The sequence below is a fragment of the Chrysemys picta genome, chromosome 2 (genome assembly GCF_011386835.1).
Source record: "Chrysemys picta bellii isolate R12L10 chromosome 2, ASM1138683v2, whole genome shotgun sequence".
NCBI lineage: Eukaryota > Metazoa > Chordata > Testudines > Emydidae > Chrysemys > Chrysemys picta.
Genome location: NC_088792.1, coordinates 58,965,804 through 58,991,303, shown reverse-complemented (window position 1 = coordinate 58,991,303; position 25,500 = coordinate 58,965,804). Strand labels below are relative to the sequence as shown.

At 41.5% G+C, this 25,500-nt stretch overlaps 1 protein-coding gene and 1 long non-coding RNA gene across 14 annotated transcripts in view; one reads left to right on the top strand and one right to left on the bottom strand.

Moving 5' to 3' along the window:
• HDAC9 (histone deacetylase 9) overlaps positions 1 to 25,500 on the bottom strand; it is a 650,822-nt gene that overhangs the window by 173,524 nt on the left and 451,798 nt on the right. For all 12 annotated transcript variants that reach the window (XR_010598283.1, XM_065583246.1, XM_065583245.1 and 9 more), the window contains 2 exons: positions 13,825 to 14,002; positions 8,631 to 8,764 (listed from right to left, as the gene is read on the bottom strand). Coding sequence is in view for 11 of the 12 variants with exons in the window: in XM_065583246.1 (XP_065439318.1) it covers positions 8,631 to 8,764; positions 13,825 to 14,002 (312 nt within the window). In the remaining variant the exon portion in view is untranslated. The remainder of the gene's footprint in view (positions 1 to 8,630; positions 8,765 to 13,824; positions 14,003 to 25,500) is intronic.
• The window catches only part of LOC122174306 (uncharacterized), a 139,867-nt gene continuing 116,281 nt past the window's right edge, over positions 1,915 to 25,500 (top strand). The window contains exons 1-3 of one of the 2 annotated variants that reach the window (XR_006175932.2): positions 1,915 to 2,209; positions 3,144 to 3,240; positions 3,855 to 3,937. This is a non-coding gene — a long non-coding RNA (uncharacterized LOC122174306). Of the gene's footprint in view, positions 2,210 to 3,143; positions 3,241 to 3,854; positions 3,938 to 13,399; positions 13,702 to 25,500 lie in introns of those variants that run through there. The other variant, XR_006175930.2, reaches the window with a different exon arrangement.

Sequence of the window (25,500 nt, the reverse complement as noted above, 5' to 3'; positions counted from 1 at the left end):
ATGGGACTAGACCACGGTGCACTAAAAACTGTTAGTGAATGTCAGAAGATTCCACATAGTTAATGTGCAGCAAGCTAGTGCAGGGTAGATTTATACCCCAGCATGCTGCTAACTAAATGTTCATGTAGACAAGCCCACAGCTTACAGAAAAACTATTTTAGAAATATTTAAAAGGGTTAGGATTATTTTTAATTGCCATTAATTGTCATAATCTTTTGCCTGTAAAGTCAGTTTCCATAGTACCAAAACTCCAACTACTGAGGACTCGGGTCAGAATAATGTCATGATTTTCAGGTCCAATATGTCAAGACCTAGCAGGGTTATATAAGTAAATGCTGTAACCCCATTATAAAATTTGGAGTCTCTGTTTTTTCAATGGTGCAAAGTTCCTGTTTTAAGCCCTCATGGGCCACAAGAGGTCAGACAACATAATGTAGGCATTTCTGTATCTTTAAGTATACACAACTATATATTTATTTGTTGGGGGAGCTAAACAGAGAGATGTGAACTGCTTTATCTGCGTCCCCTAATACTTTCAAGGTCTGAAATATGGCCAATGTAATGTCCTAATTAGTTCTGATTGGTCCTGGAGGTATCTAAACCTTTAGTAAAATATAGTAAAAGGCATAAAATCATGATAAAGTACACTTTTGTTAAGGAATTAGAACTAATGTAGCAGAACAGATGGACTGCATTGGTTTTGCATTATGGAGAACTTGAAAGGGCTGATTTGGGGGTAGATCCATAGTAAGGGCAAACTTCTCTTCTCTGAACTCCATGATATTCTGCTTCCCCATCACGGGTGGTTCTCTCACTGACATCAGCTTGGAGGCATGCATATGTCAGGGGAGTAGAATATTGAAGTTGGGTAATCGGAAATGTCCACCCTAGAATGGGCCAGTTATACCTGCCAGAATTGGAGAGGCCTGCATCTTCTCCATTGCATTAAACTAAAAATAATTGATAACATGGATTAAACAATATTTATCACTCAACTCTTTCACTATAAGCTTTCCCTTTATTACAGTTGTATGTAGGGATCTGCTTCCTCTAAAATTCCACTAGGCTCTCTAGTCCTCAAACATGCAAATAAACAAAAAAACAAACTAATGGTCTTCATAGTTTTTTCATCTTTCTTGGGATTTTTCACAGTGGTTAAATTCTCTCTCAGTTCCTTAAAACACACACACACTAAATGGACCTGTTGCCCAGTTGGCACATCAGGGGATCTCTCTTGCTCTATATGTGTGTATCTTTCTCTTAAAAACACATGCACACAAAGACATATCATTTTTGCTCTGTACATAAATTCATCTTTCCTGGTCTTTTGGTATCTAATGTGAATGTGTTTGTCATTAAAAAATATGTTTTTAAAGTGCCCATACAGATTCCCCTATCACTCTCCTACCCGCACCCTTGCTTTTTGTGTCTTCTTTAGAGTTAAAGTGAGATTATGAAGAAGGAATCTTTATTTCAAAGTTCAATAAAAATAATCTGGGAGTCTCACACCTCCTTAACAAAACTCTTTCTCCCCTCCCAGAAAGTTAAAGCTCACGAACTGGCCAACGCATCCACGTAGTAAGGCAGCAATAGACAGCGTGAAACATCTCATTAATCCCCTGTGAGAGCATTGCAGGTCACATTGTGAGCTGAGCGAGCAGCCAGTGCTGGAGCCGTGGGCAGCGTTTATGAGGCGAAGCTCCCCAAATGGGGCAAGAAATGCCAGATGCGGCAAACCTCCCTTTGGAGGTGCACAGTCCTGCCGCCTTTACAGTCCCGCTGCCGGCAGATCCCGAGAAGTGCGGCCAGACTGTAGCTCCGCCCCGAGGCCCCGCTCCCGCTCAGCCTCTTCCCCCGTGGCCCCACCCGCACTGCACCTCTTCCCGCTGAGGCCCCGCCCCTTCCTACCCCCCCCCCCGCCCACTGCTTGCACCTCTCCACTGCCCATCCCCCATTGCTCTCCCTCAAGGCAGGAAGGGGCAGAAAGGAGCAAGCGGCGGGTGGGGAGGCCCCGGGGGAGGGAGGAGCAGGCAGGCAGAGGGGCTTGGGGGAGGAGGGAGAGGGTTCGGGTTCTCAGGACGGAGTGGGGTTGGTGCCGCGGGGGAGGATCGGGCCTTGGGCTAGAGCGGGGGGCAAAGTCCAGGCACCGGTGGCCTTCCCACTTTTAGGTAGCTTCCTGCACGTGCCCCAGCCTCCCCAAACACAAGAGGTACGTGCCGCCTGTGGCTGGGTCGCTAGTCCCCATCTCATACCGCGGGGGGGGGGGGGGGGAGGAATAGCTGCAGCCTTAGCTCTATTCCCCCCCCCCCCCCAATGTGCCAGCCAGTGTAGCTGAGCCAGTTAGGGTGACCGGATGTCCCGATTTTATAGGGACAGTCCCGATTTTGGGGTCTTAAAGCGGCTCCTATAACCCCCCCACCCACCCCCTTCCCGATTTTTCACGTTTGCTGTCTGGTCACCCTAGAGCTAGTACATTTGCGGATGTACTCTTCTGTGCCAGCAAAAGCGTTGGTACAACTTATTCTCCACCCTGGAGCAAGTGGGAAGCAGTAATCAAACCGTTATTTGTGAGTCACAATTCAGTCGCTGTTCTGGCTGCTGAGGCAGCACAATTATGCACTGCCCGGATGGTATTAATTTTGATGGAATATATGGGGACAAGGAGTTAAAGGTGTCAACATGACCCTTTCATTGTCCAACATTAAACAGTTTTAAATAAGGTTCAGGGTTTGATATATAGAGCTCTTAGTCTGCTTAGCACCATGGCAAGTACACTATTAAAAATCTTCATAACTTTTTATAGTCTTTGGAAGGAAAAGAACCCTAGTCTGACAGCATCTTAGATGGTAGTAATGGTCCTTTAGGGGAAAAAGTTAGTTGAGATGGGTTGGAGTTGTTGTTAAAATCCAAACCTATTTCCTAGAAGACAAAACAAGACACACACACACAAAAGAGGAAAGAAAAGAATAGCAAAGATTAAAAAATGCAGCTTCTGTCTCTTGTGTTGACATTCACTTGCAACCTCGCTGCTGGAATAAACACGTGCATGGCACACAGTTGTATTAGCCACTCTGAAAATTAGCAAATTTGTGCCAACATCAGGCTGTTTAGGGAATTGCTTTTAACTGCCTCTTTCATTGCAGGCTTACAGCAGTGTGCAATAGATAGTCTTGGTTGACTGAGTCAGACTCTTCCTAGACAGAAGACAAATGGAGAAGGAAAGAAAAGAGAAGAAATAAGGTGGGTGTAATATTTTGGGGTGCAACCCAGACCAGTGAGAAGTTGTGTCACCGCCTGCTCTGTAAACCCAAGTGCCTTAAATGCTCTGTTGCTGTGCTCACAGCCAGTAGACAAGCATGTAGTTCCTTGAGTGTCTGTGTGTTCTATGCAGCACTGACTCAGCACTCTGACCCCAGCAGGCTGCCTACAACACAACAGCTCTACCCTGGTCTCCAGCAGCTTCGGTGACTACTTGCAGGGTGACCCCAATACATTCCAACTCCCAAATTTCCCCAAATTTCCATCTGCCCAAGTCTCGAGCCCTGTCCTGGAACACTCAGAGAAGTAATAAGGTTCGTTGAGCCTTAAAAGAGATAAAAGTGCGCTTTATCATTTTAACTGGAGTGAACAATCTCTTCAATTCAAACAGTAAAAATAAAACAAGTTTATTAGCAAAAGGATATAGGTTAAGTGATACCAAATAGAAGGGATTGAAGCTAGAATGGGTTAACAAATGAACAAAAGTAAAAATACACTTTCTAATGACTAAGACCTAACTTAACATGGCTGACCAGATGCTCTGGCCAGGACCCAACACAGGGACCACAAAGCACTAGGTTTCTTTGTCTCCTCAGGTTTCAGATAAAGATGGAGTCTCTCTTTGACCCTTATGTTACAAAGGAATTGTCTTTGTCCTAAAAGTCAGGAAGGCCTCCTGGTGAGTCAGTCTCCTGTGTCTCTCTGGGATGCAGGAGCCATGTTCATTCTCTGTCTCTCGAGTTCAGTCTCAGGATAACCCCTGCTCATTTAGCTTGATGGCTTTGTTTTTGCTAATATGTGAACTGAGGTCAACCCACATTCCTTTGTTTATGACAAACCTGTTTGTTACTTTTACCTAGGTTAGGCCATCTGGTTTTAAACATGTTCTAGTAACATCAAACAGAGACAATTCATAACTTTACATATGACGTGGTTACATTCATTTTATAAGGATATTACTGACCAGTGTGTTATTAGTTTTCAAATGATACCTCGCAGGGCATATTCTGTATAAATATCCTTGCAGTAGTGTGTTGTGGTGATGAATACATGGGTGCCTAGGTTCACAGTGGGGAAGATGACACATGAAGCGTGGCAATGACAAAGTTTCACATCCCAGGTGTGGTTCAGGTTTAGCCAAGGCCGGTGGAGGTGAGGATGTCATCTGGGTCCCTCTTTCTGGCCCGGCCTGGTCAGGACCAGGGCCGGCTTTAAGCCGATTCGGGCAATTCCCTGGAATGGGGCCCCACGCCTAAGAGGGCCCCGCAACATCCCGGGCTGCCGGTGGAGCGGAAAAAAAAAAAGCCGTGTCCTGCTTCTCCCCCCTCCCTCCAGCGCTTGCGCCACCATACAGCTGATCAGCGCAAGCCTGGGAGGGAGGAGTGAGGAGGAGGAATGCGACGTGCTGGGGAAGAGGTGGGGCTGGGCCAGGGCGGGAATTTGGGGAGGGATCCAATGGGGCAGGGAGGGGCGGGGCTGGGGGGCGGGGCCAAGGCGGGTATTTGGGGAGGGATCCAATGGGGCGTAGGGGGGTGGAGTCGGGGCGGAGGGGCGCGAGACAATTTGCGTCCCGGTGTGGGGCCCCGCACATGCTAAAGCCGGCCCTGGTCAGGACATCTTTCAGGATCAGAATGACAGAGGCCCAGCAGTGTTAAAGAAGATCCCAGTGTCCCAAGAGGTAGCCATGATGTTGAAGCTTGCTGCAGTGGTTGCTGGCAGACATCTTCTTCTTCATTTTCCCCCCAAAGTCTTTTCTTTTAAGATCCCAAAAGGGATAAAGACTGATTCAGTCTTTTTGTCTCCCATTTGCACATTTTCCCATCAACATTTATTGCTGTAGGCTATTGTGTCATTTTATAAACTTTCAGTCACTTCTCATAATTAAGGCCATAATTAGGGTACAGCTGTAGGCCCAATTATCAAAACATCCCTTACTTATGATACATGGCAAAGTCCAATCTAGCAGCTAGGTAGCACTCTGCAACTTTCAGTTGCCCTGTTCTGATGTATCACATGACACTTCCTTGGTTATCCAATGTTCATAGACCTTTGTCAGACAGAGTAAGTGCATCAATAAATGCACAAGCAACAGCTCATCTTATATGAAAATATTATGTCAATGTTTTACACACAAATTAAAGTCCCCAGTATCGCAAATGCTATATAAATTATTCCATTCTAACCCTCTGTTTTCAGTCACTAATAAAAACAACGAGAGTCCTTGTGACACCTTAGAGAATAACAAACCTAATAATTTTCTAAAACTCACCATTCAAACTAATATTTTCATGGCTTGGTCATGGGCTGAATGGGGATTATTATTTTTCTTTAAGTTTATGGGAATATGATCCAGCCATTTTGGAGTAAAAGCAAAGTGGAAGGAGTAAAAAACAAACTCCTGCTCCATTCTACAATTTTGTTTGGCAAATCTTTATATGAACAGCTAAAATGTCTAAGGGTAGCCCAATGCTGCAAATGCTTTGTTAAATAAGGTTAGACTTAAGCATATGCTTAATGTTAAGTACAGTATGTGCTTAGGATGCTTTGCTGAAACTGGGCCTTAGAGTTCATGAAAAGTAAAAGACAGACTGGACTGTCAAATGAAATCCTCTCTTCAGCCAGAGAACAAGTTCAAGACAAACACCTGCAATGTGCACTTCCCTACATCTCCCTATCAAAGCGCCTCAAACTTGTATCCCTTCAGATTTCACTTTATTGGATGAAAAGGCTATTTTTATACTGGAACCATTAAAATAGCAATTTCTCAATAGTTTAAACAAAGAAGCCATTTTCTTTCAAATAATTAAACATGAATATATAACAAGCTATGAAACTCCATTTGTAAAATGTAAGTAAACTTTCACAAAATGCTTTCTTTGAGACATATAGGGGGACCAAATTAGTTGAACGTGGCTTGAGTGCTTTGTTTCCTCAAAGCTCTTGCAAACTTACTGGTTTCTACAAGATCTTAAAGGGTATATTTTAATTTGTAAAATAACTGAATTTTAGGGGGAAATCTTAAATATTTAATATGAAAAAGGTTATTTTGGCCTAATATTACACATAATAAAAACATAACATTTTTTCTACCTTTAATTGTATTCAGACCTATAAAATGTTTGAGGTCCTATTATATCACCCTAGCTTACACGGAGTAATAATCAGTGGGATGACTTGTGAAGTAAAGTGCTACAAGATCAGAGTAAGGGCATCTGAAGCCGGCCCTTAATGATTTACATAACACTGTATACAAAAGAAAGGAAACCATGCAGACCACCCATGACCAGCCAACTATTATGGCAGCTGCTCTGATAGTGTTTGTAAACAATAAGGCTTTTTTCTTTTAGATGTCTCTCTGATTATTTTTTACATGCTGCTTGTTGCAGCTTCACGTAACCTGTTAACATGCCAGTTGCATTCTTCTGTACATTTTCTAGTATGGGTCTGAACCACAAAGTTCCAGATCCAAATTTCCCAAAGTTTTAGAAGTGTTCAGATCCAAGGTTTGGGATTGGCTCATCACAAAGGTAGATAGGGGCCACTCATAACATTTCTATCCAAACCCAAACTTTCTCAACGATTGGGATTGTCCGGATGCAGGGTTTCAGTTTAGGTACATCTGTAATATGAAAAGTAACAGCAAACTCCAAGATATGCTGTTGTAATGAGATATGCTGTTGGAACTTCATTGGTTCCAGAAAACTACTGGACTACTGAATTATAATGTACCCCAGGCATGTGACACATATCCTAAGAATCAATTTACACCACATTATAGGTGCTGCTTTTCCAAGATTCAACACAGTTTACTGATTAGGAATGTCAGCTTCTTTACTGCAGAGATTATGTAACTAAAATCCACACTGCATCTTCCTTAGGTTCTTTTTTTGTTCATTATGAACCTGAGTCAGCAAACTAATTAGGCCCCAAATTTAGCAAAGCACTTAACTTTAACTTATTCCTTAAGCATATGTTCATGACCCAGTGTAATCAATGGAACAACTCGTGCTAGAAGTTACATATGTGCTCAAGGACCTTGCTGAGTCACAACCTACTAAAACATTTAAAAAATTAAAGCAAATGAAAAAAAAGCCTGTTAGAGTGTTGCCATCTAGTTAAATTAGTGTATATAACAAATCCATTACAGTGCTTGTTACATCATAGTTCTATGTGCTCAGTTCCCTACAGAGCAGAAAATCTCAGTGAATACTTAGTGTTTCCTGAAGAAATGACCTACAGTGCCTAGTTCATGTGGATTTGCAAAAACATTAGTAAACAACACAATGTAACGTGAAAAACAGAGTATATGAGCTGAGGAAATGACTTGATCCTGCTAACTTTACTTATGGGAGTAGTGTGCATTGAGCTCTGCTCGGGCCTGCTCCTGAGAAGCAGTCAGCACCCTTAACTCCCAGGGACTTCAATAAGATGTGAGTGTGTTCAGCACCTCTCAGGAGGCATTACATGCCTTGCAAGATTGAGCCCCTTGTGCGTGTTTCCAAGATTTGAAAAATGATGAATGGAGGCTGTTTTCAGTCTACTTTTAATTAACTTATTATGCTCTAATACACAATCATAGAATCATAGTAATGTAGGGCTGCAAGGGAACTTGAGATGTCATCTAATCCAACCCCTGTGTGGAAACAGAACCAAGTAAACCTTTGTTCAACCTGTTCTTAAAAACCTCCCATGATAAGCATTCCACAACTTCTGTTGGAAGCCTATTCCAGAGCTTAACTTCCTTTATATTGAACAATGTTGTAAATGTAAAGGAAATTAAATACATTAAATGCCAAAGTTGCCCAGATATTGTCTAGAGAATTGGGCTTCAAGTGTCTTGATTTTCTGACCCAATGTCCATCTCCTGGGACAATAAGAAAAGCTTATGAAAGCAAGTTTTATATGCTGAAACACGACAAGGTGAAGCATGCAATTATGGAGATAATGGAGATGATTAATAAATAACACAATGTTCTTATGCTGTTATGAAAGCGAAATTGTTAGCTGTCTAAAGAAACAAACAATGATCCTATTGGAAGGATTGTAACTCCCTTTTGATCGCTATCTATCTATCTGGCTGGCTGGCTGTCCTTTACATTATCTCTCTCTAGGTATCCCCAGGTGGAGAACACAACTAAAGTCTGGATTTCACATTATGATATTACGTGTAGAAGAAATTTACACAACTACAGGTGGATAAATTAATGTCAGTGTGCAGATCCCATTTTAGGAGAGGAAAGGAGGCATCAGAATGTGCAATATTTTAGTAATGTCAACCAATCATTATAGGGACAATGTATTCTATTATTACAGAAGTGACACAGACTTAGGATTTATTAATTGGCCATTTGAAGCTACCTGGTCTTTATTACCTCGCATTTGTTTAGCAACCCTGTTTCTTGCAGCCTCGACCAGATGCTTTGTATTCTTCCAGCATGCTCAGGATGATTGGCGTAGTTGCCACACATGCATTGGTGCTTCAGCATTAGACTGTCATAGACAACACCTTCAGCACAAAGAGAATACAACAAGAAAATAGAAGTAAAACTGAAATACAAGTTATAATATTCTATACATAATGCTTCCATCATGAACAGATTTTATTTAATACCCACATTTACCAAAACCAAATGCCTAGATCTGAACACCCCTTAACTTTGGGCATATCAAAATTTGGATTCCAAATGTGCATACTAATTATTATGACAGTACCTAGGATCCCCAGTCATGGACCAGGCCCCCATTGTGATAGACACTATACACACACAGAATATCTTGTCCCAGCATAGAAGATAAAAGTAGAATCAATGAGAAATAATGCTATCAGACCACATAATCTGAAAAGAATGATATTGAAAAGTACTGTACCTTGTGAACAGTTTTTAATAGGTAGCATAATTCAATTGAATTACTGAATCATTTATTTACAGTTTATTCAGTTGATATTTTTGTGGCATGGGAAGGGCATATATTTATTGCAGAGTATGGGGAAATCACTCACACTACTCCTGAAAGTTTGATTCAATGTGTTGAAAAAGGTCCCTAAAATGAGACAAAACAAGTCCTTATTTTTATTGTTTGAAAATAATAGAAAATAAAATGTAGATTTTAAATGTGCTGTGTATGACATTTAAGTGAGTGGTACAAACGCAGCAGCTGGAGCCAAAACCCTTCGTTCATCAAAGAAAAGAGTTATATCCTGCATGAATTTACGACTAAATTTTGCTGTCAGCTCCAAATGCAAGGTTCCCTTTGAATTTGGTTTACTCATATATCCAAGGCCGGAACAATTTAGTACCAAACAACTCTCAGTGTCATGTCTATTTTAGTTGCATCTTGGGAGCAAGAAGCTTTTAAGGTATTTTGGTCATTGGGCTCAATGTTAGCCTTTCATTTCAAGTCATGATTTAAAGACAAGTCTAAGACACTGACAAGTCATTTTTATTTATTTATTTTAATTCTGGTGTTTGTATTTCTCTCAGAAATGACTGAAATAAAAAATATTTCCCTAACCACTTAGGATCTTTTTCATTTGGAAAAACTTTGGATTTCCCCCCCTCTTGCATTGGGATGGAACTGAAATTAACAACTTCTGTAAATTACACAATTCAGCACTTAAAACTTCCCTGTTATGCACCAATATCACTGATTATGCCAACACATTTCTGGTAAAATTGCATTAGTCTGCTCTTTCTGAACAGTCAGCCAGTGAGGAAAATATAAAATTAAAGTTCAGATTCAACAAAGCACTTAAACACATCATTCAGCACATGTGTAAATTAATCATAAGCACATGCTTAAATGCTATGCTGAATCGGGGCCTGTTGGCACTATGGGTAATGCAAAGTTACGGTTGTATTTAAAAGGTAGAGCATTCCAAATTATGGTGCTTCTGATACCTTAATTTTTCTATATTACCAAATCCTGTACACTTTAAACCTGATCCTGTGCTGGGAGATTTTCTATTCACTTCAGTGGCTATGAATGTGGGATTGGACTACAAAATGATAATACGCTAGTAAAGTTTACATATTACACGAGCAAGAAAAATGACCTATATGCAACACGGCGAAATTTATGTTGATTGAGCATCCTTGGTGTAGCAAACTTAAAAGTGCATTAACGCTAACTTTTTGCATTGACTTTCCTGGTTTGTTTTCTTTTAAAGGAAAAAAAGGGAAATCTGGAGGTAATCATCTAATACAGCTTAAAAGCTCTGCTGGCATTGCCGATACAGTTTAGAATTTCCTTTCTCTACAACTATTTGCATTGCACGGTTTACAAGCCTTCGTGCTTCATCATCGGGGCGTATAAATTCTCAGAACCAACAAATGCACACTCATATAGGTGCATACTCACATGCTATGCATTTCTCTTCTATGCCCATATAGCTTTATTTTTTATGCTCAGTATACACCTTTCCAGTGGGCAATACTTGGTTAAATAAAGCACATTTTTTTTCAAACTAACTAAAAGCATATGTCTCTGGTAAGTGCTGTGGCCAGATTTTCAAAAGGTATTTAGACACCTAAAGATGCAAGTAGGTACCTAGTGAGATTTTCAAAAATCCCATAAGCAAGTTAGGTGCCTAAGTCCCATTGATTTCAGTGGTTCTGCTCACAGTGCCTAAAGTTAAGCATCTGCAAAGTCTTTACAGGATCAGGGCATATTAAACTTAGCCCTCCCTCCACCTGGGATTTGTCCTGATTATTCTAGTTCCCCAGAGGGTCTCCCAGAGTAACCCCAATTCTAATCAACAGAAATAAAAATACTATTAAAAGCAATTAAAAGGTGCTGTGTAATAGTTACTTTTTTGGAAATTATATAGGCATATGTGGCTTTGACAATTTTGAAGCTATTTGTTGATGATGCCTAATAATGCAGATAACCATGCAAACATTACATGTTTAGAAGTGGCAATACTGTTCCATTAGCATGTTCCCTAATACAGAGTAAAACAAAAATGTAATGTTATGGTAATTGAGTTATTTTCTCCAAATCAAAAAATGAATTCAGCTTGGATGGGTCACTACTATAATTTTATGATGGAAGCATCCACCCCAAAATTTTAAATGGTAAGATATTCACACCACCAAGTGCATAATTTACTTCTAAACAGGATTATTTGGTTTAAAAAGAGACTGAAATACACATTTTCATTTACTGAAAGCATCTAAATTGATTTAGGATGTGCAAATAATTCAGTGACACACAGCACATGTGTTTGGTACAATACCACAATGCAGCAGCAGAGCTCACTGCTAAAAATAGCCTGTAGGATTTCCCCAACAGGATTCAGCCAACAATCTCCCCACCCCCACAGAAGAAGAGACAACTGTTTTCAATTGCAGGCTGCTGTGGAACATTAGTAAAAGACGGTTACTCTGTCTTTCTAGAAAAAATGCCTAGGGCCAGATTCTGATCTCATATGCCTTTGTATAAATCCACTGAGGCCAGTAGAGTTATTCAGGATTTACACCAGTGTAACTGAGGTTAGCATCTGGCCCTTAGTGAGGGAATAGAATGGTGACCTCACTCAACCATGCAATGATAGATAAGGGACCAAAGAAATCTATCTTTCATTTGGGTCAGAAAAGGTGAGTTGCTCTTAGTCAGGATTGCATAAATCTCATTCTATTCCAAAATTCCTTATCTGGATCAACTTTTTTAATACCATTTGAAACAATAGGGGTGGGGGGGGAACACCTAAAATTGTGGCTAATACATATCTTCATGACAATGTTTTCTATGAAACTGCAACCATAAAATGTCATTGAGAACAATAATACCAATAGCAAAGCCCAAGAGAAGGAGTTCTAATAAATTAAACAGCATAACAATCTAAAATAAAAAATGTCAAAAGTCTGATATAAACTGACCAAATGACTATACATCAGACAATGCCGTTGTTCCCCATCTTTATCTCACAATCATGTGCTTAAATACTGCAGAGCTTGCATGGCAGTATTCTGAAACCCAGGTTTTTGCTAATAGTGTTCTTTCCCACATCTCACAGACTAATGGCAGTTTTAAGTCAAGCATTCAAAGGTTTGGAAATGTCAAAATTAAGGTTGACTCTGCAACCTGAATTTGGCTCTCATGTGTGTATGTATTATCCCAGACTCCATCCCTAGCAGCACCACCTATAACACTATCACCTATCACACCTATAGCACTACCAGCATTATCTATAATAACAACTCCCTCTTCACACTATTGGCATTTGCCTTATTACTGCTGCTCATTGCAGGTTTATATGCATTTTTTGGGGGACATCTACAAGCTTCTTACTCTCCAAGAGTGAGAATCCTACACCAAGGGTATCTTTGGAGAAGGAAAAAATGCTTAAATTGTTATTTTGTTTCTCTGAGGATGTTGTCTTGCAGTCATTAACCCATTCACCCACTTCCCCTTAGTGTTTACAGGTTACCTTTTTCAGGTGTTTTTTCTTTTGCATCGTTTTTCATTTTTTCTCTGAGGCACATTTTTTTATATCATGCTGATCACCTCCAGTTGTCATTTCTCTCTGCAAACTTTATTTCCTGCATAGTCAAGTAACTGAAATATTTGGAGGGCAGTGACAACCCTTGGCAGGCTGATCAGTGGTGGCCATTAAGGGGTCTGGCTTGCACTCTGTTCCACTATCCTGCCCTCAAGAATTATAAACTTTAAGAGCTAGTGTAGCTCTGCCAGTCTCATGCTAAGGAGCTATGACCCAAGAGAGAAACCTAAGAAATAATATTTTAAGAGAAGCAAAATTACAAGTCATTTTCCCTTTCTTCCTATCAGAATAAGTAAAGCATGATATATCTCCCACCTATAGGCACACACTGTATTTTTAGATTTATATTTCTATGGGCTAGATTCTCTTTCTTCTGATTAGCTGCAATTGGGGAACCAGGCTTTCTGTTTAAGGCATTTTCTTCCTATCATTGGAGGCTTTCAGGCCCCTCAATCTTTCTGTGGATCATATACATATGAGCTGCTCATTGAATGTCTGGAATAGTTGGTGTCTGCCCAGGAAAACCTCTCCATTGATAGCTTTCACACAAAACTGTTAAAAGACTTGAAGCCTGTAGCTGATATCACTGTCCCATGACTGATCACCTCATTTGTGCTGCCATTACTTTGTTTTTCATAGAGAAGAGCAGCACCCCTGCAGGAATGAGTGATATTCCCACTGGAATCAAATTAAGATGTTGAGAATCATATCCCAGCCTTGCCACTTACTGGTGATCTCTGCAAAAAGAACATGAAGAAGAGAGGCAGAGGATGGGGAAATAAAAGAAAAAATTGTAAATGACTTAAAGACACCAAAAATGCACCTGTTGCTACATTGCCAGAGCCAGTGGATGATAATATTTTATGACTGTATGAATATTAACCCTGTGATTTATCAGCTGCATTGGTTGATTTAATGCCAATAAAGCATCATAAAACCCAGTAATGGTGAGGTTAAAAATGAATGCATTGCTACAGGAGATATTCAAGGCATTTAAATCAGTTGAGCCCACATGAACAGTGCATTTACTCTGCCTATTAAAAGAAGTCCTTAGGGAATCCTACCAGTCATGTAGACAGGCTGGATGGGCCGGTCCATTGCTGGATGAGGTAATGTGGAAGCAGCAGGGGAAGACTGGGTCCTGGAAACAGGCCGATGTTTATCTAATCCTGCCATGCCAACTGTAGCCATCTGAGCCTGGTACATTTGCAACTGGTGGATACGCTGATGCTCCAGGATCTGCTGTTGCCAAGAAAACAGCACAGTAGAACGAAATGTGAGAAGGGATCAAGTAAGACACTGAGAGAAACATGTCAACAAATTAAGTTCATTAGGTCAGGGCTGTAATAAACAGTGTGAAAAAAAACCCCCACCTAAGACCTAGTCAATAAATCCATTCAACAGATGTTTTCACACTGACACTGAGGGGCTGCCCGCACTGCTGAATACTGTGTGATGGCAGGCAATCTCTCAATTCTCACTGATGGAAAGAAACAGCTCTACCCACACAGAGTAACATTTGACTGAAGACTTTTCTAATAAGTTGATAACATAATATTAAGCAGGCTCTGTACTGTTATAAGTCTATGTGAGGGAGAAAAAAAAATCTTCCTACAGTACCTCATTCTAAGAGAAGGATACTAAGCACTTGCACTTAATTTGTTGAATCTAGTGGGCCAAATTTTACAAAGGCCTTGATTTAATTTTCATCAAGATGTCTGGAAAATGAGAAACATTTGAACATAAATTTTTGTGAAAAATTTAGGAACGTAGGAATCGCCATGCTCGCTCAGATGTAAAGTCCATCTGGTCCAGTAACCTGTTGCTGACAGTACCAGATGCATTCGAGGAACGTGGAAGAACCACACAGTAGACAGATGTGAGAAGATAAGGGAAGGTAGATTTATCCCCTTTTTGTTTGTCAAAAAATGTGGAAACTCAAAATTTTTCAATGCACTCTTGGGTGAAACTCTAGCCTTACTGAAGTCAATGTGAGTTTTGTCATTGTCTTCAATACAGCCAGAATTTTGTCCCAGGTCTTAATTTTTTATGCACATTCCTAGGCCCACAACTGATTGCTAATGCAAAACTGATGGTGCAAAACAGATTTTTACAAAAATATTTAGCTCTAAAATAACTGAAATATAGATCTCCATTTTAGGGCTATACGCTGCATTTTTCTTCACCAGGCACTTATGTTTACTGATTTTCTTTGGAACTAAGCAACATATAATCAATGCATTGGCTCATTTAGTACTGCTGCAGACCTGGGTGCAATAGCAAGTCCACTTTGCCAAAGGCCTGGACTGCCATAGAAGGTATTTTTCAATGCTCAGAGAGCGGAAGCAGAGTTCAGTTTGTACACAAAAGCAGGCGGGAGTACACTATTTCCCCTAGCTAGCTATAGAATGAATCCAAGATTCCTCGAAGTGTAAATGGCGGTCCTGTGGGAGAGGGAATTAAAGCTTTTCCAAGGGACAGATGCTCAAAAGAGGGGTATTCAAGAAGAGATGAAATGGGAACCAACAGTTAACAGACATGAAAGCCCCCTCACCCACATTAATACCCAGAGTCCCCACTTCAGTGAGATGATGTTGAGTCAGAGGATAAACTGCCTAGTTGTATTGCCATAAAATGATGCAACATAGAAAGAAAATGCAAATAAATAAAAAGAGCTTTTACAGAAAGTTGCTTGGTTTTAAGTCATGAACTATTTTCTTTCTTTCTTTTCTTTCGGTGGTGGTGGTGTAGGGTGTTATAAATTCAGAGTTACTTGGTAATAGCTCAAGAAATCACTGCACCCAACTCCTTTATGAACATATCACAGGCACCAGACACACAAAGGAATCCCCCTTGCCAAAAATGCTTAATAGTATGTTGTTTTAACACACCTGCTGAAGTGGCATAATGTGATAGTGAAGATACGTGTTGTGCACCAGATTGAATGTGTCTTTTGTAGCCATAGCTGTGTGAAGTGCTCATCGAAGGGATGGAATAGTTGTGCATTGGCAGGATAAAGAGGAAACATTCTATCTGTGGAGGACAGAGGCAGAGTCGATCTAAGTGAGTTTATTCTGTTCACCTCTAGCTATGGTTTCCTGGGAGAAAGCAGGAGCAAAGTCTGAGAACCTGGATATGTGAATTCAAGAGGAGAGGGACATTGGACATCCAATATTTTTTATGTGCTTTTAAATAGTTACGGTACTTTTGACCTTAGTGCACTCTATATTTGTGTTTGAGCTACATGGTATCTATAAAGGATACTGTTTTCAATTGTAGCCAGATGGACTGATTTTTCTACGTGTATCAAGCTGAGTGTATTGTATCTAACAGCTTGTCTACCAGATATTTTAGCACGAGTTTCTGATAAAATTTGCTGAAGACTGAGAGACAAGCTAATTCCTGGGTTTCTTATCCTGCTAAAGTCTGTCCTCACATAAACCTATACAAGTATCTAGAAATTGCAACAAGCTTATTTGACATAACCAGTTTAGAAAAGGAAGAGGAATCGTGGTAGGATATTCATTTTAATAGCCACTGCTCTACTGCTAGGTTAACACTAGAACTAATAATCTGTGCATAGCTTCTAAAATTTGTTAAAATAACTTGTAGTAATTTGTATAAGGGGATTCATTTTGGGGTGGATTATTCTTTCAAGATATCACAAAGCTCCTTTTACTTTAAGAATCAAGATTTTAGATACCAAGCGGATGTCCTCTTATCATCATGGCTTCTGTTTTAGGTTTGATTAGTTTTGAGCCAGAGATTTAGATTGAATTCCAGAATTAGGTTAAAGAGCACAGCCACTGAGCTCTTTGATTTTTTGATAAATAGCAGTGCATTCGGAAATTCCTCCTCCCCTATATATTTATGCCTTGAATCTGTGAATAATGCTGTATCACACTGGCTAGGGGTTTAATTGCTAATGTATAGAGTAGCGGTGTTAATTAACACCCTTATCTGGTTTCCCAGAAAAAGCACGTGGACTTGGAAAGATGATGCTTAACTCAATACTATGAATTCATCCTTGGATTCCCTGTGCTGTAGCACTGTGAACACATGTCCATGTGTCCAGAGATAGGACAAGAGAACTGTCTGCACATCTGTAGTTAGTGATTTGTATAAATATATCTGGAACATTTCTTAGGTTATCTGAGCCTTGTCCTCCCTGCATGAAGCCTGTTTGTTCCAGGTGCATGAGATTAGTTCATTAGTTGAGTTAGGCAATTAGGGCCTGATCCAAAAACTATCCAAGGCAGTGAAAAGATATCCATTAAATTCTCTTGACATTGGATTAGGCCCTTAGTAATTATTTTGAGGAGGATTTTCAAAGCAGTATCTAAAAGGGAGCTGGGTCTTTTGGAGATAGGTAAGTTACATTCTTGTTGTTCTCCCAGTATTACCATGATAATTGTTGCTTGTAGGGAATCGATCTCAGTTTAGACTTGATGTGAGTCTCCCTGTAGGGGCTTATGTGTTTTTTCCTAGGAAGGTTATATAAAAATGTGATTCTTTGTATAGTCTATGGATTTTAATGAGAACTATTTCCTTTGTTTCCAATGGGTCTGAAAGTTGCTACCTGATGTTCAGCAAGGTAAGTCAATTTTGTTGTTGTCAGGAAGTTTATAATTTTCAAGATGAGATCAGGGGTTCCTTCTGTTCACTGCTATATGGTTTAGTACCACCTGCAGTACTTTCTTCTGCTCTGTTGATTATTTTGTTCTGTGTATAGTAAAGAATAGGTGCATTTATGCTCTTCTAGAAGATTGTTGTTTTTTCACCTGGAACCCTACCAGCCTACTTGCTGTTGTTCTAAACAGTTATGTAGTTTCTGTACTGTTTTATCTGTTCACTTTATCATGATAGTTTTAGTCTACAGATTTGAGTACCTCCCCTTGTATATTTAGAAATAGCACAACAATGAGCTCAAATTTCCCTTTCCAATATTTTGTTTATTTTCTGATATAATTATTTTACACTGAAAACTGCTTTGCAGGCTTTGCACAGGATTATTTCTTCATTGGCATTGGTTTTCAGGGAAACCTTTTTTATTTATATCCCCGTAAAATGTTCAAAATTTTGAATTTCCTAAGATTGAAATCTGTGTTAATGAATTGCTGTCAGAAGTCAAGCTGGTGAAACAGGTAGCTTATGCCTATGCTTTATAACCATCTACAGCACCTTCTATGGATGTGCTTCTAACACAGTGGTTATTTTAAATGGAGGCACAGACCCCTTTGGAAATCTTAGCCATTGTTCCGTGGACCCCTCGCGTGCACAGACTAAGTTGAAAACCACTGTTCTAGCACATAGTGCTCAGAGCTGTAACAGGCGTAAATGTCCATTAATCATGTTAGTCCTTTTTAAAATGTGATGGCTTCAGTGTTGCCAACCCTGCAAGTCCAAAACTCATCTGATCGGCATAAAAATGTTGTCAACTCTGTGGAAGTCAGGGCCGGCTCTGGCTTTTTTGCCGCCCCAGGTAAAAAAAGCCTTCCCCCCGCCCCCGGCGGGGAGCGCAGCAGGGGAGGGCGGCGAGCCCGGCCAGGGCCCCGCTCTCCCCGACTGGCCGGAGCGCCGGGAGGAGGGCGGGGAGCCCGGCCGCGGCCCCGCTCTCCCTGGTAAGCGCCGCCCCCCTCCAGGTGCTGCCCCAAACATATGCTTGGAAGGCTGGTGCCTGGAGCCGGCCCTGGTGGAAGTGCCCCCTTTTTGTGCACTGGTATTTCCAGGTGGTTTCTGGAAATAAACAAAAATAAATACATGCACAGGGTGGAGCCCTCCTCCTCCTCACTTCTGAGGGCTGATGATGACCCTGCCTCCCCTGCTGCAGGTCAGGCATCTTCCCCTGGCCGTGATCTCTGCTCAGCGCCCTCTCCTCTCTCTGGCCTGGAGGCCCGCTTGCAGCTGCCTCCCCCTGCACACTGCGCCTGGAGCGGTGCAGGAGAAAGATGCTGGTGAGGGGAGGGTCTTCTCCACCACCCCGCGCCCCTTGGCGCCTCCTCAGCGCATGGAACCCAGGAGGCTCCTAGCAGCTGCCCCTGTAGTTGGCCCACGCTCTGCACGGGCAGCGCGCGAGCCCGAGCGCTCCCCGCAGCACGCGAAGCCCCGGCCTCTGCCGCCTCCCCGCCCCCCGCTCAGGCTGCCAAGAGCAGCATCTGGCGGCGGAAGGCGGAACTGCAGCACTCGTTTCGGGTCAGCCCGGAACCTGCGCGGCCGACAGAGGCAGCTCGACGCGCTTCGGCGGGACCGAGGGACTCGCGGAAGGCAGTAGGACGAGGGGTGGCAAGGCGGAGCATTGCGCGGCCGGGCGAGGCTCCTTCAGGCAGCGGGGCGGTGTGGGACCAGCCCAGGGAGCAATGTCTTACCAGTTCGTGCTCGGGCGCGCAGGGAGGGCGAACCCGGTGCAAAAGGTGTGCATGGGAGAGCCGGGACTAAGCCCAACCGCCTGGCTGGGCTCTCTCCAACCACCCTGTCCTGCCTAGTTTTACCATCACCAGATCCGAGCTTACGTCTTCGTCTCGGCAGTGTCCCGCGCCCCGGCTGTGGAGTTCAGGGCACACACTCCCCCAGCCAAGGCAATGTAGGGATCACCTGGGGAGTGGCGATTTCCACTCCTACTAGGGACCTTGGTGTGGTGCACTTCCATTTAGTAAGGAGAAGAGACCTTTCCTCTCCAGATTCGCACTCTGAAATGGAGGAATCTTATGCCCAGGTTTCCCAGGGAATGATGGGTGATTAGAAGACTGTGAGTGAGTGTCAACTTCTTCTCCCTGCTTAGGATTCAGACTGAGAAGAGCAGGAAACTTGTCCTGTCCATCTCCTTTTTGAGATCATATGTTCTTGCCTAGTGTAAAAACGAACATGGCTACCACTCTGAAATTTGCCTAGTGTGTTTCCTGTAAGTAGTAATGGAACACGTTACTGATTAAATCAGCTGAGAAATCTGCGTTATTGAGTAGGGGAGGCAGTGTTGCTTGCAGGAGAGAGCACCAGACTGGGACTCAGAAGACATGGGGTCTGTTCTCAACTGTGCTGCTGACCTGCTGTGATAGTGAAGTCACTTCACTACCCTGTGCCTCGGTTTCCCTATCCATAAAATGGTAAGAATGAGACTTTGTAAACTGATTTTCAGCTCTACTGATGAAAAGCGCTCTGTGAGAGCTAGGAATTATCTTCTCTTATACAGTCCCCTTTGCAGGGCTGGTGCTTCCATTTAGGTGACCTAGGCAGTCGCCTAGGGCACCAGGATTTGGGGGGGGGTGGCATTTTGCCACCCTCGGCGGCAATTTTGTGGGGGGGGAGGTGTCCTTCTGCACTCCAGGTCTTCGGCGGCATTTCTGCAGTGGGTCCTTCACTCACTCCGGGACCTGCCGCTGAAGTGCCCCAAAGACCAGGAGCGCGGAAGGACCCCCCCCCGTCGCAGAATTGCCGACGACGACCGAGAGCATGGAAGGACCCCCTGGCGCCACTCCTGCCCCTTTGTGGATCTAAGCCAAAGCCCTAGATCTGAACAACCCCAAACTTTGAACAAATATTAGAAGTTGGGGTCAGGTTACATTCCAGGACCTGGATCCAAATTTCACAGCTGAGCCCCATCTTTGTCTTTCCAGAAGAAAGTTCTAGATGCAGACACTCCTGAACAAGAATGTTTATTAAAAAAACAACAACCCAAAATCCTATTCGCTCTTAGAAATTTTGCAAAAATAGGTTTTGTGCACATAAATAAGCATATATACGTTCACAAGTAAGAGTGCACAAATATGTTTCACACAAGTGACTTGTCAATGCAAAACTACATACAAGTAGAAACCCGTGAGGAACCTTTGATAATGTAGATCTTAAGGTTACATTTTTAAGTTGGCCCATCATTTGAAAAACCACATGTAAAACTGCAAAACCCCAGCAATGCCATTGTAAAAAAAGAAAACAAACACAAACCCACAAATTTCCATCATTTTAAAGAAAACCTCAGAAATTAACCATTTAAAATATATTTATAGCAATCCACACGTCATTTAAAAATAAGTAAATAACACATTCACAAAAGGAGGGAGAGAACAAGATTGGGGCCCTGACCTGACGGATGTGAAGGAGTCAGGCATGTGGGAAAAGTAAAGAACAGGGCTCTCTGGTACCCTAACCCAAGGGAGGCAATACTTAGTGGAAATGGAGGAAACAGGTGTGTGGCCCTGACTGTGTGAAAAAGGAGGCAGCAGGAAAGAGTGGGACTAAGACAGTCACTAGGCTGAAGGCAGACAGGAATGAAGAGGAAAGCCACAGTGGGAAGTGATGTCTAGGAGTGACAGAGAGATACTGTGGCAAGGAGGCTCCAAAGCCATCCGGGAGCTTTTTTGCTTCCTGTTCTGTGTAAGACCTGATGTTTTCCCACAGGTGTAGCTGCAAGTATTTGACTTCTTCCCTCTTTACCAGAATACCAGCTTTACGGAAACTGAACACACCACGCACTCTGGTAAATGTGGTACTTCATCTAAGGTTGGATTCCTGACTCAACCTTCTCATAAATATTTAGACGTTCTGGAGGTAAAAAACAAAACAGGTTGGAAACCTCATGAATAAAAAAAAGATTTCTGGTACCTTCTCAGGCTATATATAGCACAAGGATCTCCCTCAGTATTTTGATGCTTTCCATACCAGAAACAAGAAATGCAGAGATGCACAAAAGTGAACACTACTAGAAACTAATGTATCTCCATATTTTACATTCAATTCAAACTAGAAGAAAATATATATTTAAGATGCATATACAAGGCTCTACATGCACTAACACATAAATAATAGTCACGTAACCCCAGCAGCATTAAAAAATTCAGATAAGAATCTGGCCAGCCAACCATCTACAAAAGCCTCTTGTCCACCCATTCATAGTTACAGGAAGTTTATATCCTCCATCGTCTCCAAAAACCCTGTCAAACCCGTATGAGTGGGTTATTTTATCTGAATCACTTCATCCCTGATCATAAGCATAAAGCCCTTTCATTTTTGTTTCTGCTCAGTTAATTCATTTTTGGTATAATAAATATGTTTTAATAATGAGCACAATTTATTTAAAAAAAAAATTATTTGGCCTTCATTCTGTGCAGAAAGTACAGTGTATGGACTAAATTGAGCAATAGGCCATGTGCTCTGATAATCTACATGGCCTGATTCTACTTTTACTTCATTGCTTTCATACTGGTGTAACTCCACTGGCTTCAAGATTTCCTGTGATACAAACAGGAGAAGTCTCAAGCCCCATTGTATGAAGGAAATGCTGGTAACTCTTTATTCAATATACCGCCATACATATGAACGCACAAAGGACCAGATTCATAGTTGCCTTAAGGGAGGCATAAGCCTCCTAGCAAAGATTCCCTTCTGTCCTGTGCAGAAGACTGCTATGCCAGAACTGCATCTCCTCTGTAGGAGCCCTCCGCTCAGAGGGCATTCTGGAGAGAGAGAAGTGGCCAACACATTTTTACAGCTCAGCAATCCTGTGCCCCTGCAACTGGAGCACAAACTCAGCCAGCCTTTAGGGCTGCCATCATCTGTACACAATAGTTTTCTGTGAATAATAAAAAAGGGCTGGTTTTTTTTAAACCTGGATATTTAACCTTAGAAATATCAGATGTCAATTCTGGTCTTACCTTGTTTTTCTGGAGGATTTTTTGAGGGTTTCAGAGATGCATATTGTTAGTTCTCATGCCCTTCCTATAGTGGGATTTGAATCCTTGACAGACTTCCTTTCTCCAAAATATTAGTCATTGGAGTTTAACAGGGGGTTAATAATAACAAAAACACACCCAATCCCGCCCCCCCCCACCCTACCCTACCCCACCCAAGGAGAATTTTAAACAGTCTGACTCAAAATCCCTTCCCCTCTCAAGAGCTCAACTTTCACCTCCATGGCTTTTGTGATGTCATCACTTCACTAGTTCTTCAGTCATCATAAAGTCTTTCAGGACACAAGATCTGATATTCTCCCCCCCCATATAAATAAAAAATATACAGGGGTGGGAAAGAGCCTTGAGAAAATAAAACTGAAAGCTTTCCAGCCCCCCCCCCTTTTTTTTTTCTCACTTGTAACCACCAGCAAGTATCAGTTGATGGGTAGAGTGGATGTTTAACTGAAGTTAGAACAGAATTGTACTGGAAACCTTGGGGAGAGTTTAAAATGTTCACTAAAGACCAGGATTGTCTATTACAAGTGGAATCCTCTGGTTTCACTGTATTTAATATGAAGAGAAAATAAAACACTACCAGAGGGGGTTAATTGATTGAGGGGAGGGGGGAAATCTATACTTGCTGATCTAGGAAAAAGTAGAGGATAAAAATAATTGGAAAATAGTGCTGTGTTAGCACATACTATATTATAGACTGCAAAATAAAGTGTAGTCTCCAATTTCTTGACTCTCCAACCGACCTTCGACCAAGGATGGCAGAGTACATTTCAGAAATAATCATAATATTTATTATGTTGCATGGTAAGGATGGGTGAACTTCTTTGATCTCACACAAACATAACATGTTTGACTCTTTTAAACATTAGTAGATGCATATTCCACTTAAGACAAGATTTAAAAAAAAGACTAGGGATTGAAGTGAACCAGTGAGAGCAGTATTGCCAACTCCAAACATTTAAAAAAAAAAAAGCCCCCACAATAATGAGATGAGCTTAAAAATCAAAAGATGTTTTAAAATTAATATATTTGGACTTCTTTTTATTTGCCTTCTGTTGTTTAAGCCTTTAGGGTGCATTTGGGTCATCTTTTCAGACTTTTCTCTAATACCATGGGGACAAGAAACTTATTTTTTATGTAACTGAAAGCTGAGTTTCTCACATAATCTGGCTTCTCAAAAAGGTGGGACTTTAGTAAATCCTCACATATCACAAAACTTTTGTTAAAATCACAAGAATTGGCAACCATTAGAGAAGCTGAAAAGGAACAAACTAGAGAAGGAACAGAATATATATATTTTTAAATATTTTAAAATACACACATACACACACACTTTTCCCAATTTAGCTTTTGGTGTAAATCTAGATTAACTCCATTCAAGTCACTAGAGTTACTCTGGATTTACACTAGGATAAGGAAGTGCAGAATTTGGCTTTTACCAGCTACTCTTCAAAACAAAACCCAAAAAAGAAAAGAGAGTATTTCTAAAGCCCAAACAAAGTTAGAGGAAAAATGTAATAGATAATGTTGCCATAAGTCAAAAAGCACAATTTTAACTGCATATAGTAAAAGTGAAAAGAGCCTTAAAAACCAGTCAAAGCAAAATGTTAATTCTAATTGTTCTATTTAGTTGTCCTTGATTTGTGACAGGTTTGTTATTATGCAGATTTCCTACATGCCACTTTCCATGGGGGTGTTTACCAAGTGAAGTTATGCAGACGATTTCCCCTTGCATCTCACGTCTTTATTCCTAATTATGTTGGCCCTGTGTTCACTCAGGGTAATGTTACAGTTGTCCCCAAGTGTTCTTGATTTGGGGCCAATGACAAACTAAATCATATAGTTTATGCAGTATATTTAAATAAAAATTCATAAAAAGTAAATCCTGAGATGCTGAAAAACAGGGTTGTGCCTGCTTATTCCTGCCAACAGATGTTTACCTGTTTGTTGGTATTGTTCCATTACATTTCTTAACCCCTTTTTGATTTTCCTGTTCTGTCTTTAGGATTTAGTTGTTCAATAATTGCACCTGGACTATGTTTCCTAATAAAAATGTACCTATATAACTACTGGCATGCTGCAGTCCATGGGCTGAAACCAGAGATTCAAACGGTGATGGCTAGACTGGGCATTATTGTATTCTATGGTATTTGTATTGCACTTGGATGTTCTGCCTATGAAAGTGCAGAGCTGGTTTTATTGGTACCAGTAGACTCTGCTGGCTAATGCCTCACAGAGGATTGAAGAGTACCTAGTGCTGAGTGTCCTGAGAAGCCACATGCCCATATCTGAAGTCTTGAGTGCTGGGACAGACAGCCAAGCAGGCTAAGGAATCACTGTGGATAGTGTGATGGGATCAGGGAACTCAAACCAGGTAGTCAGGAGGACAAGGACTCCTGGTGTGTATCTAGGATGCCAAGCTCAGACCTTCACCTGTGATTGCAGTCACTGGGCACTTGCCCACGAAAATTAAGGGAACAAAAATGATCAGCCTGATTGCCACAGGGGTCTGTTACCAGCATCTGACCAGCGCATACAGTATTAATCAATTCCACCCCTAGTTGGAGTGTGATTATTCAGAAATGTGTGCCTCTACTATTGTATCAATGCATGATGCTCTCAGGATCTTAGTGATCTGTGTCCATAGAGGTTTGGAATCCAGGATATAGTGCACATTCACTGCAATGTATTGTTTGTTTGGGAACTCAGTCATTCTGCAACTGATCATGCATCTCTGCACTGGCTATAGGCCATGAGGACTCCAATCCCAAGATCACATACCGTGGTAGCTGGCTCTTCAGTTTTATGCCTTATCTGTTTTGCACGACCGTGGGAAGATAATGCCAATGTCCTTGAGATAATGGCCCTTAGAAAGTTATCACCTTTCAGATGGTTTTGTGTGTATGTAGCATTCAGGTCCATTGGGAATCTAAAGAAGTGGGCAAGGAGGCCTCTGGGACCAAAACCATGCTGCGTTTTTTTTTTTAATTACAATGGTGGGAGGTGGCTGCGAAGGAAACAACCTGCAGGAAATAACTGGGCACAGTGGCTACCTCCTTCCCT